Source organism: Hypanus sabinus, chromosome 3, assembly GCF_030144855.1.
Source record: "Hypanus sabinus isolate sHypSab1 chromosome 3, sHypSab1.hap1, whole genome shotgun sequence".
NCBI lineage: Eukaryota > Metazoa > Chordata > Chondrichthyes > Myliobatiformes > Dasyatidae > Hypanus > Hypanus sabinus.
The window spans coordinates 54,815,530-54,836,884 of NC_082708.1; the positions used below are offsets into that span (position 1 = coordinate 54,815,530).

Here is a 21,355-nt window from a genome sequence, read left to right on the forward strand (position 1 = left end):
GCAAATACATGAGAAATTTAGTATATTGTCAAGAATACTATTACTACATATTACAAGATAGCTTTCTTGACCTTGTTTTCACTTCAAAAGCACACATTTAGCGATACAAGATTTGGAATATATTAAAAAAAATTAGAAATAAAAATGAGGAAAATACTTGATCTGTGGGAAAAGCCTGAATCTGCTGCTAGTGTTCATTTCCTGCCATAATTCATGGCTTGGCGTTGATTTATTTTTAATTCCTTTTTTTGGAGGGGTGGTTGACATTAGCACCATTGCCAAGGTCAGAAATTTACTGCTCTTGAAATATATGGTGAGTCATCTTCTTGAACTGCTGCAGAGCATCACCAAGGAATCAACTCAATGATGTGATATGCAACTGCAGATAAACTACTCTTATTTTCAATTGGAACAGATTTCAATTTTGATTGATGATCTTGGGCAGTGTGCATTTGCAAATACTGTTGTAATTAGCCACTCTGTGCTGTGAAGGGAATATTCTCCACCTCCCCAACACAAAAAAATAGTGAAACGGAATTTGGACCAAATTAGATGATCACTTTACCAGAACCTGTACAATTTCAATAATGTATCTGAAATTGTTCTGGTTTATAATAAAAAGGCTAAATCTTGGAACGAAAGAAAACTGCGGTTGCTAGAAATATTTAGAAGACAGGTGGCATGTAAAGATAGAGAAAAACTGAGCTAATGGTACAGAGCTGATGGTAACTAAGCAGATATCAGAACGCCAAACACAAGAAAATCTGCAGATGCTGAAAATCCAAAACAGCACAAACAAAATGCCGGAGGAACTCAGCACACCAGGCAGCATCTATGGAAAAGAGTAAATAATTGAAGTTTCGGGCTGAGGCTCTTCATCAGGACTGGAAAGGGGAGAAGTCAGAGTAAGAATGTGGGGTAGGGAGCGAGAAGTACAAGGTGATAGGCGACAGGTGGAACTGGGAGAGAGAGGGGGTGAAGTAATGAGCCGGGAAGTTGATTGTTGAAAAAGATAAAGGGCTGGGGGAGGTGGAATCTGACAGGAGAGCATAGAGGACAATGGAAGGGGAAGGAGTACCAGAGGGAGGTGATGGGCAGGTAAGGAGATAAGCTGAGAGAGGTAAAACAGGAATGGGAAATGGTGAAGGTGAGGGTGTAATTACCGGAAGTTTGAGAGCCCCAATTTCTGATACAAACAAAAAAGGCTGATTATTTGAAATTACAAAGAACAAAGAACTGCAAAGTTGGCCTCCTCTTTCACTCTGTTAGAATATGTTGGAAACTGGACACTAAGAAATCAGAATGGCAGTGGGATAGGGAATTAAAGTCAGAGACAACTGGGAACTCAGGTCACCCTTTCAGACTGGATACGTAAAGCAATCACAAAATCTGCAATGTAGGGAAATCTGTACTTGGCCATCACAATCTGACCTGCACTCCAGCATCTTTTGTTTTCATAGACACATCAAATTTACTTTTCTTTAAAAACAAACACCAATTTTATTTATACTTGATGCAACCTAATATTTAAAATGCTGCTTATCTTTTATACTTCAGCTTGGTTTAATGGATAAAAACACTAGGCCATTGTTTTTAATATAGCTAATAGATTGGCTATTTGACACTGCTGAGATACAAAGTTAATGTTAAATTGATCACCAAGATAAGTATTAATTTCAAATTTAAATTTTAGCTCAACATGCCACTTCCTTCTGACCAACTGTGAAAAAATTGAATTGCCGTTACGAGTTTTATTACTCAATCCTCTCATTGTTAATATTTAAAATTACATTGTTTATGACACCAAAGTTAATCAATAATTATTATTTTGTGGCTTTGGGGACTGCATGTTATGTTCTTTGAAAGATGGTAGGTCTGTTGATAAAGCAATTCGTATTCTAAAAAAATCAATGTTAGGAAGATGAACTTTGGAAATTGAACATTCAAGAAAGAAAATCTCTTAACACCAAATATAAACTTTAATTATATTAACAGTCTTCAGTTTCAAAATCAAATATAAAACTTTTACAAGGTAAATGGAAGGATCGGAAATTCAGGTTAAGTCAAACACAATATAAATTTACCCAAGCATCAGAAAGTAAGATTAAATATACTTTGCAGATAAGGAGAAAATAATCTTTATTTGAATTTTGATAGTTTGTGTATTCCCACATATTTATAAATTTCTGATATGAAATCGTCTGACTATAGAAAGTGCTTTAGACCTTGACATCTTTAAAGCTAATTCTAAGTTTCTTTAATTATTTTGGCTATTTCAGCTGAAACAAAAATTCAGATAACAAGACCAAGTTGCCAATTTACACTTATATTAGCAATAAGGCAATAGGTCAGATAATGTTATTTAAAGCCATCTGCTCCAATACTTCAATTGCTATGTGTCTTAAGCATTCAATTCCTTGAATACATTCAGAATCTTACTGGTCAATAAATAGAGCTGCATTCTCCTTTACTTGCTTCCCCTACAATTAATGAACTATTAGGGAGATTAAAATCTAATTTTCTGTTTAAAAACTTTCAGATTTCACACAAGACCTCTGATGTAGCTTAAGACTGATTCTCATTTCAGCCCCATATCCCGATATTTAAGCTTTTCTTAAACTTCAAAATGAATTTAATTCCTATATCACTGTATCTTATGGAGCAGCTGGTTCTTGAATACAGAAAAATGTGTAGATAAAAGACTAAACCATCTGGATAGTAATGATCCTCTCCTATCATTTGTGTCTGATCCATGTAAATAGCTTGGATAAATATATAAATAAACACACATACACATACACACACACAGTAACACAAATAAATTGTTGGAACTTCAGGAGTCAGAGATTAGACTTTCAATAAAAAATTATAATACATTTTAAACACAGACAACAATATTTATACAAGATTTGTTTGGATAGGGTATTTGTTAAAATGCATAGAATATGCTCTGTAATGGAAATATTAGTTTTAAAATCAAATGTAAAACTATTTCTTCTGACAATTACCATTGACCCAAGGTCAGGAATTTGCATTAAAAGACACTCTTCAAAAAAGGAGGAAACATCCTAAAACATCTTACTGAAAATTCCCCAATTTGACAATGTTTTTTGAACACTCTGCCAAATTTAACACTACAAGCCTTTGGTATTAACTTCGCATCTCCACCTCCCCAACCTTCCCTGCCTCAACCGAGCCACAACTGCAAATGACTATTAAATCACTTTCCTTGTTGTCAATTCTTTAAAAAGTCATTTGCATACCCTGTAACTCCTAATACAGTAAAATGGCACCATTAAGTGACTAACCTTGCAGAGCTGCTAGAATAGGAATCAGATATTCCGATTTAGGACTACTGCAGGTGAAATCCATAGTCACAGCTATGGGTACTTCAGTAAGCAGCATTGTTTCAAGATGTTTAAGAAACTGATCAATACTCAAAATCGCTGAACTTTGGATGGCAGACTCTGGTCTCAAGTGCAGTTCTCCTTTAAGAAAATAGAAGTAGGGACACTGTACCAGTCAGCAGGTATGAATGAAACACAGAAGTCTTAGATTTCCATTCCCAATTATTTTGCAGGTGAATATACAGTTGCGAGAAAATGTTCGTGAACTATTTGCAATTACCTGTTCTTCTGTGTTATTTACTCATAAAATGTGGTCTGATCTTCATCTTAGTCATAATAATTGGCAAATACAATCTGCCCAAACAATTGTACTTTCCATGTCCTTATTGAATACATTGCTTAATTATTCACAGTCCAAGCTAGAAAAAGTATGTGGATCCTTGTATTTAATAACTAGTAGAACCTCTTTAGCAGCAATAACCTCCACCAAAGGTTTCCTGTTGCTGCTGATCAGGATAGCACAATGGTGAGGAGGAATTTAACACCATTTCTCCAAACAAAATTGTTTCAGTCCATCAGCATTTTTGGGATACTTTACATGAACAGCCCTCTTCAGGTCATGCCACAGCATCTCAATTGGGTTATGGTCTGGACTCTGACTTCACCATTCCAAAACACAAATTTTCTTCTTTTTAAACCATTCTACTGCTGATTTACTTGTGTTTCAGATCATTGTCTTATTGCATCATCCAATTTCTATTAAGGCTCAGGTGACAGACTAATATCCTGACATTCTCCTGTATAACATCTTAATACAGTTTTGAATTTATTGTTTCCTCAAGGATTGCAAGCTGCCTAGGCCCTGAGGCAGCAAAACTGCCCCAAACCAGGTTGCTCTTCACACCATGGGATGAGATTTTGGTGTTGGTGTGCAGCGCTCTTTTCTCTCCTGACATAGTGGTGTGCATTTCTCCCAAAAAGTTCAACTTCTGTCTCTTCTGTACAACGAGCATTGTCCCAGAAGCATTGTGAAACATTCAATTGGTCATTTGCATACATGAGATGTGCAGCAATTTTTTTTTTGGAGAGCAGAGCTTTCCTCTGTGGTGTCCTTCCCGTGTTTTTCTTACAGTGAACACAAAAACAAAGACTTTAGCAAGTTCTAGAGACTTCTGCAGGTCTTTTGCTGTTACCCTTGGGTTCTTTTTCACCTCCTTCAGCATTGCACATTGTGCTCTTGGTGTGATCACTGCAGGATGCCCACTCTTATGGAGAGTAGCAACGGTAATGAATATCCTCCATTTGTAGACAATTTCTCTTACTGTAGACTGATGAATACTCAGGTCTTTAGAAGTGCTTTTGGAGCCTTTTCTAGCTTCCTGCATCTCTACAATTCTTCTTGTAACCCACACCTCCAATCTCATCTCCTTGAGTGGAGCACCTGACTCCAAATGGAGTTTGTAGAAGGCATTAGCCCAGAGGTTCATATACTTTTTAAGAAGCTAAAATGTGATTGTTTTATACTGGTGTACTCAGTATTGACAAGAAGTACAATCGTTTGTGTGTTATTAGTTTAGACAGATTGTGTTAGTCTATTATTGAGACTTAGATGGGGATCAGACCATATTTTATGAGTAATTAACACAGATAATTGCAAAGGGTTCATAAACCATTTCTTGCAACTGCACAGTCTCTGAAAAATAAAACTGAAGACCTCAGTAAGTTTGCTGTACGAGGGACATCAGGGACTGTTGTGTAGTTTGCTTCATGGACAATTGGCACACACCTACCATTTTGGATGCAGCGCAGCAGCCCAAGGGCTTCACCACCCTCTGCAAAGTGCAGCTCCGTCTTTTAAAGGCAGAAGAGATGCAGTGTGATTAACTCACCACGGTGCATAAATGTGGCAGTTCTGTCTCAGTCCTCCTCACCTGACCTGGAACATCTAGCAGTCAAACGTTGTCCATCTTATCTGCCAACTGAGTTTTCTGCCATCATCCTGATAGTGGTGCACATTCCACCTCTGGCTGGTATCAGTAACGCATTGGAGGAGCTGAGCAATGTAATCTGCATGTATGAAACTGTGCAACCTAATGCCTTCCTTCTCAATACAGAATATTTTAACCAGGGTGGCTTGAAGCGGTCTCTGAACAACGATCACCAATGGAACAAGAGAAGCTAACACACTGGACCACAGTTATACCAGCATCAAGAACACTTATTGTGACATCCCACGCCCTCACTTTGGAAAGTCTAATCACCTGGCTGTACTTCTATTCCCAGCATATTGACAAATACTGAAGACCAGTGGTGAGGGCCAAGAAGGCCAATGCTTCCTACCAAGCAAACCCTAACATTATAATGCGATGTTCCACTCCCAGATGAGCTGAACATTTCTTATGCGCACTTTGAAAGGGAAAATAAAACTATACCTGTGTGAATCACTGCAGCATCTGGTGAGCCTGTGATCTCCATCTTGGGGTCCGCTGTCAGAACATCTTTTAAGAGGATGAACCCTCACAAGGTGTCAAGCCCTGATGGTGTACCTGGTAGGGCACTGAAAATCTATCCCAACCAACTGGTGGGAGTGTTCTGGACATCTTCAATCTCTTACTACTGCAGTCAGAGATTCCCAGCTTTTTCAAAAGGGAGACAATCATATTACTGCCCCAGATCGGAGCAAGCTGCCTAATGACCATTTCCCAGCGGCACTAACATGTACTGTGAAATGCTTTGAGAGGTTGGTCATGGCTAGAATTAACTCCTGCCTTATCAGGGACCTAAACCCACTGCAATGTGGCCTATCACCATAATAAGTTGACAGCAGATGCAATCTCAATAGCTCTCCACTTGTCTTTGGATCACCTAGACAATAGTAATACCCTATCAGATAGCTGTTAATTGACAGGTCAGCATTCAACATAACCATACCATCAGTTTTAATTAACAGGATCTAAAACCTGGGCCTCTGTACCTAGATCCTTGACCTCCTTACCGGGACACCACAGTTTGTGTAGATCAGAAATAACTTCTTCCCCTTGCTGACAATCAACACCTCAAAGATATACGCTTAGCCCTTTGCTCTGCACCCATGATTGTGGCTAGGAACAAACACCAGCTATAATTTTGCCAAAGGCACAATTATTGTTGGCAGAATTTCAGATGGTGACAAAGAGGTATAAAGTAGTAATATAGATCAGCTGGTTGAGCTGTGTTGCAGCAACAACCTTGTACTCAATGTCAATAAGACTGAGGAATTATTCGTGGACTTCGTGGAAAGGGGAAGTTGAGGGAACAGACACCAGTCTTCATTGAGTGATCAGCAGTGGAAATGGTGAGCAGTTGCAAGATCCTGGGTGTCAACATTGGAGGATCAATCTTGGTCCCAACATATTGATGCAGTTACATAAAAGGCATGATAGTGGCTATATTTCATTAGGAGTTTGAGGAGAATTGGTATGTCACAAAGACACTTGCAAGTTTCTACAGATGTACCATATAGAGCATTCTAACTGGTTGCATCAATGTTGATATGAAGGGGGCCAATGCACAGGGTTGGGAAAAAAATGCTGCAGAAAGTTGTAACCTCTGCCAACTCCATCATGGGCACTAGCCTCCACAGCATTCAGTACACCTTTAAAAGATGATCCCTGAAAAGCTGACATCATTAAGTACCCCCATCACCCAGGACATGCCGTCTTCTCATTGCCACAATCAAGGAAGTGGTACAGGAGTCAGAAGACACACACTCAACGTTTCAGGAACAGCTTCTTCCTGTCGTCAAATTTATGAATGGATAATGAACCCATGAACACTAGGTCATTACTTTTTTACCCCTTTCTTTCTGCACTTACACAGTCATGGAACACTACAGCACTGAAGTCTTTTGGTCCATCTAGCCTGTGCCAAACCATTATTCTGCCTATTCCCATCAGCCAGCACCCAGACTATAACCCTCCAGAACCGCACACATTGTTCTAAATAAGGCCTCTCCACCTTATACAACTTCAACAAAATATCCCATCTCCTGTACTCAACACATTGATTTATGAGGGCCAATGTCTTAGAAGCTTTCTTTACAACCCTTTCCAGCTGTGGCACCACTTTCAATGAATTATGGACCTGCATTCCCAGATCCATTTGTTCTACCACACTCATCAGTGCCTAACCAGTCACTGTGTAAGACATATCCTAGTTGGTCCTACTATGCCTGCATTAAATTCCGTTGTCATTTTTAAGCCCATTTTTCCAGCTGATGCAGATCCCACTGCAAGCCATGATAAGTCTTTTTTGCTGTCCACTACACCCCCAATCCTGGTGTCATCTGCAAATTAGACACATTATCACCTACATCAATGATCTGGATGATAAACAACATACCCAGCATCAATCCCTATGGCACAGCACTAGTCACAGGCCTCCAGAGAAGCAACTATCCACTACCGCTCTCTGGCTTCTCCCATGAAGACAATGTAATTTACTTTACTACCTCAACTTAAATGCCAAGTAACTGAGCCTTCTTGACCAACCTCCCATGCGAGACCTTGTCAAATGCCTTGCTAAAGTCCATATCTAAAACATCCACTACTTTGCCTTTATCAATTTTCTTGAAAAAAATATGACTGGTTAGACATCATCTACCAGGCACAAAGCCATATTACCTATTCCTAACCAGTCCCTGTCTATCCAAACACTTATATATCCTGTCCTTAATATCTTCCAATAACTTTCCCACTACTGATGTCAGGCTCACTAGCCTATAATTTCCTGGCTTATTTTTAGAGCTGTTCCTAAACAATGGAAGATTAGCAATCCTCCGAAACTCTGGCACCTCACTATGGCTAAGGATATTTTAAGGACACTTCTACCCACTTGTCAGCTATTAGTTAAAGGACCATAAACCACATTGGCTAAATAAAATTGGCTTTGGGAGTCTAATTGAACTGAAGCCTAAGCATTGCAGTATTTAAATCACTATTTAGTTTTATACAATAAATTGTGAAATGAACTGCTATTAAAGGAAGAATAAAGAGAACTTTAAAATCAGACCACTGGACTGATGTGTCTAAGGGTTCAATGCCCATTTGGGAATCAATGGCAGAGGGAAAGAAATTGTTCCTGACTGTGTGCCCTCAGGCTTCTGTATTACTTGATGGTAAGTGAGAAAAGGGCATGCTCTAGGTGCTGGAGGTCCTTGATAATGGAAGCTACCTTTCCAAGACACTGCTCCTTGAAGATGTCCCAAGTACTTTGTGGCTAGTACCCAAGATGGAGCCAACTAAACTTACAACCCTCTGCAGCTTCTTTCGGTCCTGTGTAGTAGACCCCACCCATACCAGACAGTGATGCAGTCTGTCAGAATGCTCTCCACAGTACATCTATAGAGGTTTTTGAGTGTTTTTGTTGGCATGCCAAATCTCTTCAAACTCCTAAAGAAGTATAGTCACCATTCTGCCTTCTTTATAGCTGCATCGATATGTTAGGATCAGGTTAGATCTGCAAAGATCTTGACACCCAGGAACTTGAAACTACTCACTCTCCCCCCTTCTGCACCCTCTATGAGGATTGGTATGTGTTCCTTCGTCTTACCCTTCCTGAAGTCCACAATCAGCTCTTTCGTCTTACTGACAATGAGTGCCAGGTTGTTGCTGCAACACCACTCTGCTAGTAGGCATATCAAGCTCCTGTATGCCTTCTTGTCACCATTTGAGATTCTACCAACAATGGTTGTATCATCAGAAGATTTATATATAGTATTTGAGCTATGCCTAGCCACACAGTCATGGATATATAGAGTAGCGCAGTGGGCCAAGCACACACCCGAGGTGTGCCAGTATTGATTGCTACCGAGAAAATGTTATCACCAATCCGCACAAATTGTGGTCTTCTGCTTAGGAAGTTGAGGATCCAACTGCAGAGGGAGGTACAGAGGCCCAGGTTCTACAACTTCTCAATCAGGATTTTTGCCTTCTCTGAAGAAATTGGTTAATATTTGTAAGTAACTCAGAGCTTTATGCATCTTGATGTTACTCTGCAAGATAGGCCCTTTCGCAGTTAATGTGAGGGATCAGATCATAAGAATTAGAAGAATTAGCTCATTCAGCCTATCAAGTCTTCTCCGCCATTCGATCGCAGCTGATTTATTTTCCCTCTCAACTCAATTCTCTTGCCTGCTCTCCAGAACCTTTAATTCCCTTACAAATCAAGAATCTACCTCTTTAAATATAACCAATGACTTCAAAACCACACCATCTATGACAATGAATTTCAGATTTACCATCCTCTGGCTAAAGACATTCCTCTTCATCTTTGTTTGAAAGTAACATCCTTTTATTCTGAGGCTGTCCTTCTATTGCCATGTATTAAGCATAGAGTACATTCTGATATCCATTAATAACAATACTTTCTCTTTGGGATCATTTACATGCTATTTAAGAATCGAGTGCAATAACATTAGTAAAAGATAACAACTTTAAAAGTGCACTTTGGCCCAAGACTCTGTGGGTGTGAAAAACCCATGTTTTAGGACTAGATAAAACAAACTTTTGTAAGAAAACTGGAATTGCCAGGAGTAAAAGATAAGTCAGTACATGGATTGTTATAGTAACAGATCCTTGATATGAATCTTAACAATTCTCTATGCAAAGTTACTTTTCAGCAGACAAAGCACCTTGAAAATTGTAATGTATTTTCGTAAGTCTACATTTGGGAAACGCCATTCAGTTTTGTCCTGTGACAAATTAGGAAATTGTAAAGACTTTGATTGTTCAAAGAGCGAATAAAATAGTATCAAATATAAAGTGCCATTCTCACTTTAAAAGCTGGCTTTAATAACTGTCTTCAGGGTGGGTTTGTGCCAAATGAAGCTGCAGTGGCACATCCAGTAGAATAGAGCTGCAGTGACCAATTCAGTCCTATTATCCAGTACCACCTGAGTGGAATTTGCACTCTGATTCCAACCCCCCACCCCACAGCCCTAAGACATATGGATTAGTAAGTTAATCGGTCACAAGTGGTGCCAGTGAGCAAATATCTGGTAGAAATTGGGATAGTCCATAGGAATATGGCAAGAATATAATTCAACTAGTGTAGGGTGCTGGTCAGTAAGCTGAATGGTTCTGTGAAATAGTTTTTATAACTCATTTTAATTAATAATTCAAGTAAATGCTAGAAAATATATTCAAAATGTGATGACATTTTATGTACAATTGCAAATATTTCTATATCTTGTGCTGATGTGAACAACTAAAATTGTTCAAGAAACAATTCATATGTTTACATGTGGCATCACTTCATTTATATTTAATCCTAAACTAAGAACACACATTTACACAGAGAAACAAATCAATAACTTCCTGAGACAGGACAGCCAGACCTGAAAAAAAAAGATATTAAGCTACACAAGTAAATTGTCGGGGACTGAAGAGTGAATTCTCCCAAAAATATGAACAGTCAATGCAAAGAAAATGATGGTCAAAACCATGAGCAACAACAACTTGCAAGTATTTGTCTGTATGCAAAACAATGATTGCATGATAAAGTTACAGAAGGTGTTTAGTGAAACTGGAATGAAGGTAGCTAAAAACATCTTGTCTAAATTGTTCTAGAATTTGGTCCTGTGTAATGTTGATTTTGTAATATATAATTGACACCCCTTTACAAATGGGAATACATTGGAAAACACTTTCTAAACTGTTTACCATACTAATTAGTATTATTAATTATAATTTTTAACTTAATTTTTATGTCAGTGATAACTTGAAATCATTGTTTTCATTTAGACACACAATTTCATAAAATGACAAATACAAAAGTAGGTTTCTTCAAGAGAAACTATGAATAACTTTGTTTAGCATAAATAAAAACATTGTGTCATAGAAAAATGAGACAAATGCTTAAGGGGATGATGATATGCAATACTTTTGAAGTTCATTTTGGGCTGATTACACAACCATAGTACTAAAACTATGCTTCTAAAATGATGTTAAACAGAGCTAGAATACATTTTCTTCACAGCATTTTAATCTTAAGCTGATGTAGTGTAAAGTGTAAAAAAAAAATCACAAACTACACATCTCATGCTAGTAACCCCCAAAATGATCAGTTTTATTAATCTCACTTATTAGTGTCAACAACCTGCTACATATTATGGTGACAATTAAATACGTATTATTTACTTGAAACAAGCATAAGGATGCAAGAAACAAGCATAATGAGAGTGGCACAGCTGAAAGCACAGATAACATTGCCGTTCAGATTCTTACATTACAGACACCTGATTTCCATTAATCCTAAGCGTGTACTTTCTACTAGATGCAAATTACAGATCAAAATTTGTTACACTTATTTCTACAATCTTCCTTCGTAGTCTAACAAGTGTTGACAATTTTATTGATATACTCTTTATGTGAAATTAAAATTATATAGAGTACAGAGTAAAGCACTTCTAGATTCTAGGAAACCTCAGTAACTACTTCATAAGCAAAAAGTACAGTACTTGGTGCCACATTTGTTATATCTATTTTCTCTTAATTAGCTGTAGCTTCAGTGCATTTAAACTGTGCCCGATAGCTTTCTCAAAAAGAATATAATTAGTGAATGTTTTAATTGGATTAATTAACACTGCAGTTTCAAGGACAGCATCTTCTAATCATCCATTTTCTAGCTAATTAAGTGTACATTTGGGAAAATCTAGACCAAGCGAGTACAAAAGTGAACACTAAGAAAGTGAAGAGGTTCAACATAACCTTTGGAAGGCAACATGTTTAATAGAATTAAAGACAAGCAGGCAAATAAACAGGGGAAATATATAAAATACAAAAGAAAAATATAATTAATGACTAAGAGGCAAACCCATAGAAAACAACGTATCAGAACCTCTTAAACATCTTTATTCTTTATAATTGTTCAGACCTAAGACTTTGCAAAACCTGGTCACCACCAGGTCTGTAGCCTTTATCACTGCAGGGGTTTGATTAGATACAACTTGTCTCCATGTTCACTTGTGAAGATAGGTGCCTTTTTGTAGTGTTCTACCAATTCATCCATTGTGTTAAATCGACGTTGCCCAATACAATACACTCCATTTACTAGCTGGACCTTGAAATGTTTGTTTTTTCCTGATGCTTTTAATGATATTGACAGGTCACTTGGCTGAAAGAGAAAAATAATTGGCTCTGATTAAACTGTTTGCATAAAGCCAACCTTCAAACATTTACTCCAGCAACAGTATCTGATCAAACTAACACATTCAGACTATCTCGTTAGATTGTGTCCTTTATGGTTACACAGTACGTTTCTAGACCAAGAATGTACTGAAATAAAATTAATGTCCGATTAATTCATTAATGCATTCAATTAATTTTACTGAATTAGACTTCTCTCAAAGGTAATTACTTGCAAATGTTTAAGGAGACACCATACACATTTAGGAAACAGTAAACTCAAATGGCAGGTTGCAACTTCATCAGAAATCAAGTTACAAAGCCAAGTTCTGGGCGATGCTCCTGAATTTCATATACATTTTGATCAAGTTATGCAAACAAAATGGACATACTAAGTTGCTAACCTCTAATTAACCCACAGAATTGATGTGAAAGAAACCTGCGAATGACTGGAAAAACTGATGATTGAAGGAAAAGCTGCTAGGCACTTCAGAGTTAATCATTTTCACAAATCTACATCATTTTACACCAATAACAGATTGGGTTGTGGGTGGAGAACAGGACAGTAAATTTCTTTCTTTTCATTTGTACCAAGCTTTCTGACTTAATCTATTCATACTCATGCCGCATACCTAATGAGGTAATATGAGGAGAGCAATGAGAGGTAGAATATTCTAGCTGTCAAAATTATACAAATTACTAAGTACAACTGCTGAAATATTGACTGGTATTTTAAACCATTATGCACTGGTACCCCACTTAATATTCTTAATACACCTTGAGAGTGCCAATTCAAATTACAGCACTTGGTGCTGGTGTCCAAACAGCCACAAGTCTGTGCCCCATCTGAGCTTTAAAATAAATACATTCTCTTTGGTTGTGTAATGCACTTTGCTGTCCTGCAATCCTTATGCAAAACATTGTCATTAGCTGCATTCCCAGCCAAACAGCTGTGATCTCACCAGCGTTCCAATAGAGAGAAGCTACTATCAGTCCCAGGAACAATCCCCATTAACTAAGCAAGCCAGGATACAGTCCAGCTTGCCCAATACAGGTAACTACTACATATTGCCCTGGCTGTAAAACGTTAACAATTACACTTCTGTGAAATTATCAATGGAGGATTGCACCCTCAACCAGACTCCCCAAAATGCAGTACTACAAGGAATGCATTTTTGCTCTTAATCCTGGGAATTCAATCCAGAGCACAAAGATATCAATATCCCTAATTGTAGCTGAGCCCTTATTCTAATATAAATTGTTTCAATTTAATTCCAATGACAAGTTAATAGGGTTGTTAAGAAGGCATATGGTGTGTTCATTTTCATTAATGGGGAGATTGAGTTCAAGAACTGTGAGGTAATATTGCAGCTCTATAAAACCCTGGTTAGAAGAACACTTGGTGTATTGTTCTTAGTTCTAATAACCTCATTATAGGAAGAATGTGGAAGCTTTAAAAAAGGTGCAAAGGAGATTTATCAGGATGCTGTCCGGATTGGAGATGTGTCTTACGAAGATGGGTTGAGCGAGCTTGGTTTTTCACTTTAGAGTGCAGAAGGATGAGAAATGACTTGATAGAGGTGTACATGATAAAAGGCCTAGATTGAATAGATAATCAGAGACCTTTCCCCCAAGTCAAAAAGAATAAGAGGGCATGATTTAAGGTGATTGGAGGAAAGTATAGAAGAATTTCAGATGCAAGGTCTTTACACAGAAAATAATGGGTGTGTGAAATAACCTGCCAAGAGAGGTGGTAGAGGTAGACACGAGGGGGGAATTCTTAGATAGGCACATGGATAATAAGAAAATTGTGGGCTCTGTAGGATGGAAGGATTGAATCATCTATGAGCAATTTAAAAGGTCAGCACAACATCATGGCCAAAAGGCCTGTACTCTTCTGTAATATTTTAAGTTTTATAGTCTTAAGAGTTTCACTGATGTATAAATTTGTTGTTCTATTTTACAAAGAGTAAAACTAGACACTTGATATCAGCCAGTGATGTAGTGGCATCAGCACTGGACTTTGAGGCAGATGGTCCCAAGTTCAAATCTGACCAGGTCCCAACTTGGGCAGTAGCAGTATCTGTGCAGAAGAAAGTCCTGGCAATCTACTTCCACATCTTGCCATGAAAACCCTGTGGACAATTACACAATCCATAGGGTTGCCATGAGTTGAGACCAACTCAACAGCACTCAACAACAACTAGACAATGATGAAAAATTGAAGCAACACACACAAAATTCTGGAGGAAATGGACATCCTGATGAAGGGCCTCTGCCCAAAACATTGACTGTACTCTTTTCCATAGCTGCTGCCTGGCCTGCTGAGTTCCTCCAGCATTTTGCGTGTGTTGCCTGGATTTCCAGCATCTGCAGATTTTCTCTTGTTAATGATGAAAAACTAATGGAATGTACAGATCAAACAACAATTAGAATTAAAAATTTAACACTTCAGAAAACTAAAGTTTAAAAACTGTAGGTAGTCATCTGTACACCAAGACATTAGCAAATAAAATTCTGTCATAGAAAAGACATGGAATTAAATTGAAATCATATTAATTTCCTGTTGAAATTATTCTAAAGAGTCAGTGTCAACAAATTGAAAGATGGCATGCAGATACAATGTTCTCGTCTTTAAATGAAGGGAAATCTGGAAAACGTGTGGACACACAGTTTAACAATAAAAAGGAAGAATGTATATTTTAGGAGGTATTGACAAGGATATATAGCTAATGCCGACAGTAATCTGAACCATCTGGTATCTAACAAAATACATTTTCCTCTTCCTGCTTCTTCTGTCAGTCTCACTAAAAATATTATTACACAGAAACTCAAACAGAAAATCCAAGCAGACTGTTTTCTTTTGATGCCATACTGGATAAGTGGTTAAACTCTGTATTGATGGCAAACCATAAAATCAAAAGCTACAGTTTCTCACCAGATTAAGTTAACCTGTCATGGATATAAAGGATACAATTTCCACAGCAGACAGTGTGAACATCAAATGTACAATAGCAGGTTTTAGTGTCTTAAAAATGAGTTGGAGGTTTTCTATTCCAGATGTTGGTGGGGTGGGGACGCAAATTAGAAAACGTTCTTCAGTTTACTTCATACTTTAGTGTTTTATACTTCCAAATGATTTAAAGGAATGCAGTAAAAGGCCAATGAATAGGAAGCACTAAAGCTAGATTTATTGGGATGAATAATGATTCCATTAAATGGAATAATGAAAGGTTTCACAGGAGCAGTGAAATATTTATGTATAACTTAGCATTTACAATACACAATTCAATACATAACTCCCCATTAATTCTGCTGCCACTTACCTTCACTATGGGCAATTTGCAGTAGCCAATGTGTCTTTAGGACATGTGAGGAAACTGAAGCACATGATGGAAATCTAAGGTCACAGGAAGAACATACAAAGTCTACAGACAGTACCTAAAGTCAGGACAGAACCCAGTTCCCCAAAGCTGTAAGCAATATCACTAGCTGTTGTACCAACATGCCACATCTGTGATATTGTAAAGTGCAGGGTGAAACATGGAAGGTAGGCAGGAACATTGGAACAAGAAGAAGGAAAAATGAGAAACCATTTTGCTCAAAACTGCAAATTTAATAACACTAAAGCATGTAGATTCATATATTCATATATACCAATAGTGCCACCTGTTGGCTTAAAAGCTGACTACTAAACATCCCCCTTTAAAAATAAACTCAGATTTTATATCCAAATTTGCTGGAAACTACTGGCTAGAAACAAATGTGAAAATAACTATACGGTAGTTAATGTATAATCCTGAAGCCCACATAACAAAAACGATTTGCATTTGATCTAGAGAAATTTAGGATTATGCCTTGTACCAGAGAACAAACTAATTTTAAACTTGGAAGTGAAGATAACCTATCATAACAAAATAACCTATGCCAATATATCTGAAGTTGGTTTCCAAAATCTTTGTGTTTGACCTTTATGTTTGTTCATTGTACAAATAGGAGCTAGTGATAACTGATATTAGTCCAGATTTTCCTGTTTCTGCCAAATTCTGGCCTGTTATACTAAAAATAAAACTATTTTATTAACTATTGAAATTTCCATTGTTTTGCACTTAAAAAACATTAATCAACAGTAAGTCATGGCATGCAAGTCAAAACAAAAAGCATACATGATGACTGAAGTATATTCAAGCAAACACTAAAGAAAAACCTATTCTCGATGTATTAATATTTCAAGCATCACAATTATATTTTTCATTTCTGCTGAGTGAAAGAAGCCAATGTGTTTGCAAAACTGGCAAATACTGCAACATGCGCAGGGCACTTAAAAATACATTTGGCATGAAATTATTTCTGAGTAAACAAAAAACTAGCATTCTGATAACCATCGATATTGCCCGAAAATACTCACAACAGTTGTATGTTAATTCATTCTCATACAATCTCAAAAACTGTCAAGGTACACAAAAACATCAATTTGCTGACTAGGGCAGCATGATACTCACCGATGATTCACTATCTCTAACAAGAAAGTCACCATCAATTCCCTTCTCATTTAGAACCATTTCAGCCTGATGCCGTGTGACATTACCATAGTACCATTCCTTTCCAGCGAACTTTCCTGTTGAAGATGGGCCAGTATAGCTAATCTGAGAAGCATGTGAACTGCCCATAGGAGGTCCATCATTTAAGATAACTACATAGTTTTTGGGAACAAGACCAATTTGTCCTTTAGAATTTTGACACTTCCACCATTCTGGATCATTCTCTGGTTTCTCAATGACATCCATAATTTCACCCTTTTCAAAATTTAGTTCTTCCTCTGTGACAGAGCTGAATGGGTAAAGAGTCTGTACCACATGAAGTACTTTTGTGGTTTGCCCATTACTGACTGCTGCTCCCAGTCTAGAAGTGAAAAAACTGGGTGAATCAGCAGTGGCCTCGTCAACTTCTTCTACAACATAATTAGATGGAAACCAACCAACTTGTCCATTGTAGCCACCTCTCCACCAACCATCACTACATTTTTCCATAACAGTAACACGTGATCCCTTCACAAGCGATAACTCATCATCTCTCTCGGGCACATAAGCAAATTTGACATACGCTGGTATATTCAAATCATATATACGGTCCAAACTTCCACCATTTGTTGAGAACTCTGCATCTGTGCTTGGTGTAGGGGAAGCATCTCTTGCACTTGTCTTTCTTTTTGCTTTACCCAAACCTGTGTGGAGAATACAAAAGATTAAAAAAAATTGTAATGTATAAAATGCAAGAAATATTATTAAAAAAGAGCAATGAAAGACTAGCATTTAATTCTTTTTAATATTCAATCTTTGTTTAGCAGAAAGCATTTAAAGGCAAATGACTACTTGCTTGGCAACCACTAAATTTTCAAATATAGAAGCACTGAAATGCATGCTTCATTGCAAAATGTCATAAGAAATATTATTCAATTTTTTTCCAGATTAAATCATTATGTACTTCAGATATGATTTTAGTTCCTCACTACCCAAAAGCAATTCAAAATATACTCCAAAACTTAGTTCCAAAAATCAAATATTAATATTTTGGTCAGAGTTATTTTCTTATTAATTCTACAAAGTAATTTTTTCAGGCATTTCCTGCAAAAGCCTTATTTTCCTGCAAAATATTGGCTTTCTTGGCTTTTCAGCAGAAGCCCGTGTTGAGTTGCTTTACCGATAGAATTTCCTCTCTCCCTTTTCACACCTCCAGTCCACTCAATTTGTCCATCATTCAACTTAAATTGAGGAGGAAAGTTATGTTAATATTGCAAGGATCTATGTACTCCAGATTGACAAAGCTACCATCTTCAAGCACATTTATATTTTACAGTACATAAAAAAGCTTCATTTTCCTTGCAAACAATACTCACATTAACACTTCCAATCAAATCATGAAAACAAAGATATAAAGATTTTAAGAAACCCAGAAATGTAACAAGCTACCAAAGCCACTATAGAAGATGATTCAAGTTAATTTCTAACGTGTGTTACATAAAAATGCCATCTCACCAAACTTCCTCAATGTTGTGCTGTTAGCAGTCTGGCAGCATTAGTGGTTTTGCATTTTATTCCATTGAAAACTAATCTTCATATGATGTTGCATTTTATCATTGTCTTCTAACTAGACTATATTGTTGGTACTAACCTATGGTTGCATTGAACAGTATAAAAACATGAATAATGTTGTTTCAAATATAATTATGAGAAATCATGCTAAAATAGTCTGAAGAAAGTGGTAACAATTATTTAGAGAGAAGTGAAAGATACAAATCAAAAATTGCTATTAAAACCATAGAAGAAAGCTCAGAATAGGAGCAATTTTACTTATAAGTCCTCTAATGCATTAATCAGAATTTTTATAGCATTATTTGTTCCATGTAATTATAGGCTTTTACAAAGCAATCCAATTGGCCTATAAAATAAGCATCAAATCAAAGCTACTGGAATCGACAATACTGTTCCTTTGCTTAAGGAAAGAAAGATAATCCAGGAAATGATAGGCCTGTCTGCCTCATCAATGGCAGGGAGAGCTACTGGAGAGCATAATTAGATAGAGGAGTTGAGTTATTCATATTTGGAAAAACAAGAAACTCATTTAGAACAGTCAGCACAGCTTTGTGCAGAGCAGGCCATATCTTACAAATCTGAGTGGGATTTTTTTTTAAGGTAATCAAGGTGATTGAGGAGGGTAGCAGTGAATGTTGTCCACATAGAATTTCATAAACTATATTAAATGAACTTGGATGAAAATATAGACGGGTTCGCTTGCTAATTTGCAGATGATACAAAGTTGGCGGAATTCTGAACAGTGAAGGTGGTCAAAGGATTCAGCAGGACACAGATCAGTTAATAGATTTGGCAGAGAAATGGCCAATGGAGTTTAATCAGGACAAGTGAAAGGTGGTACACTTTGGAGACACTTAATGGCATTGATATACAGAAGATCTCAGGGGCCAAATGCATACCTCTCAGAAAACAGCAATGCAAGTAGAGATGTAAAGGTGGCGTACATCATGTTTGCCTTCATCATTAGGGACATAGACTACAGAGTCTCGAGACTATGCAGTTGTATAAAATCTTGATTTAGCTACACAGGAAGCATTACATTCAATTCTGGTCACCAGTTACCTGGGTGACATGAAGGCTTTGGAGGGAATAATGAAGAGGTTTACCAGAATGCTGCCAGGATTAGAGGATATGAGGATAGACAAACTTGGATTGTTTTCTCTGAAGCATTGGAGGCCAAGGGGAAGACTCAAAGATGATTATAACAAACAGCCAGCCGCTTCCCCGCCAACCAAGAGTAGAAATGCCAAAAGCTATAGGGCACAGCTTTAAGGTGAGTGGAAGGAAGTTTAAAGTTTAAAGGGTGTAGCAGAAAGATAGAGGTCAGTGCCTGGAACATGCTGTCAGGGCTGGTATGAATGTGCAGGGAATAAAGGGATATGGATCATGAGCAGACTGAAAGTATTTATTTAATTTGACAACATTCTTGGCACAGATAGTGTAGGCTTAAGGGGCTGTTCCTTTGCTCTTCTGTTCTAATATGTAAAAATGTTCTATTATTATTTCTTTTTCCCTCTATTATGAAACTACATCCATTTGTTTGTTTTTTTCCAAATTTAAGCCTCATGATCTTGTATATCCCTCAACTTTTTTTGGTCTAAAGAGAAAGCCAGCTGCTGATGAGATCCCTCAACACAACGAATATTCCAGGGATTATTTCCTGCATGCTGTCAAAAACAGTAACATTTTTCCTAGTATTATGACCAAAATTGGACATTATTCTCCTGTTAATACTAACTAATGTCTCATAGAAATTAGCAAGACCTCCTGCTATTGCACTTGTAAAACCCATGATCCCATGTACATTAAAAGCTATCTTACAATATTTGCTATTTTAAAAGATTCATAAACATATATATTCAAGTCTCAGCTTCTATACATTCTTAAAAACTGTACCATTTAGTCTATATCACCTTTCCTTGTTCTTTCTGTTAAAATGTATGACTTGGCATTTCTCTGTGCTGTATTTTATCTGTCTCTTGTTTGTTCATTAGGTCTGTATTTCTCTCCACCAAAATTTATTTACTTCAAAGTTCAAAGTAAATGTATAATCAAAGTATGGATATGTTAACAGCATATACTACCTTGAGATTTGTTTTCTTGCAGACACTTAAAGGGAAAAAACAATAGAATTTTATGAAATGTACATAAAGACTGACAAACCCCAATCTGCAACATGCCAGAAACTTTGCAAACAAAATACTGAGAACATGAATGCAAATAGTCCTAGAAAGTGAGTCAGTGGATCATGGAATAAATTGAGAGTAGCAGTGATGAAGTTATACCCATGGGTTCAGGAGACTGATGGTGGGTAAGGGAATAACTATCCCTGAACCTGGTGGTGTTTGAACTAAGATTTCTGCACCTCCTGCCTGATGATAGCTGTGAGAAGACGGCATGGCTTGGAAGGTGGGGATCTTTGATGATGGATGCTGATACCTCTGCAAAAACTCATTAAAGGTTCAGTCTCACATTTCTCATCTTTGCTCAAACATGATCATAAGCAATATTAGGGTAATTGTCCCCAAAAACAGAATAGTACACTTCTTGAACATCTTCCTACTTTATCTACAAATTTGTTCCTTCAGTGGTGGCTCAGAATTTTTCCAGTAATATAACCTCTTCTTGCTTCTTAGCACATTTATGAAGGTTTGAGGACATCATCTCCAACTTTGATAAGGTTTGCTGTTCCACTATTTTATTTTGCTGGATCTTTTCTGAGCACCATGCATCCAGAAATATTGAATAGCTG

General features: G+C 37.2%; 1 protein-coding gene across 4 annotated transcripts in view; it reads right to left on the bottom strand.

Moving 5' to 3' along the window:
• Positions 1-11,426: 11,426 nt before the first annotated feature.
• Positions 11,427-21,355, bottom strand: part of nck2b (NCK adaptor protein 2b) — a 79,349-nt gene continuing 69,420 nt past the window's right edge. For all 4 annotated transcript variants that reach the window (XM_059964379.1, XM_059964378.1, XM_059964376.1 and 1 more), the window contains exons 3-4: positions 17,014-17,735; positions 11,427-12,500 (exon numbers count right to left, since the gene is read on the bottom strand). In XM_059964379.1, coding sequence (XP_059820362.1) covers positions 12,306-12,500; positions 17,014-17,735 — 917 coding nt within the window. In that variant the 3' untranslated portion in view covers positions 11,427-12,305. The remainder of the gene's footprint in view (positions 12,501-17,013; positions 17,736-21,355) is intronic.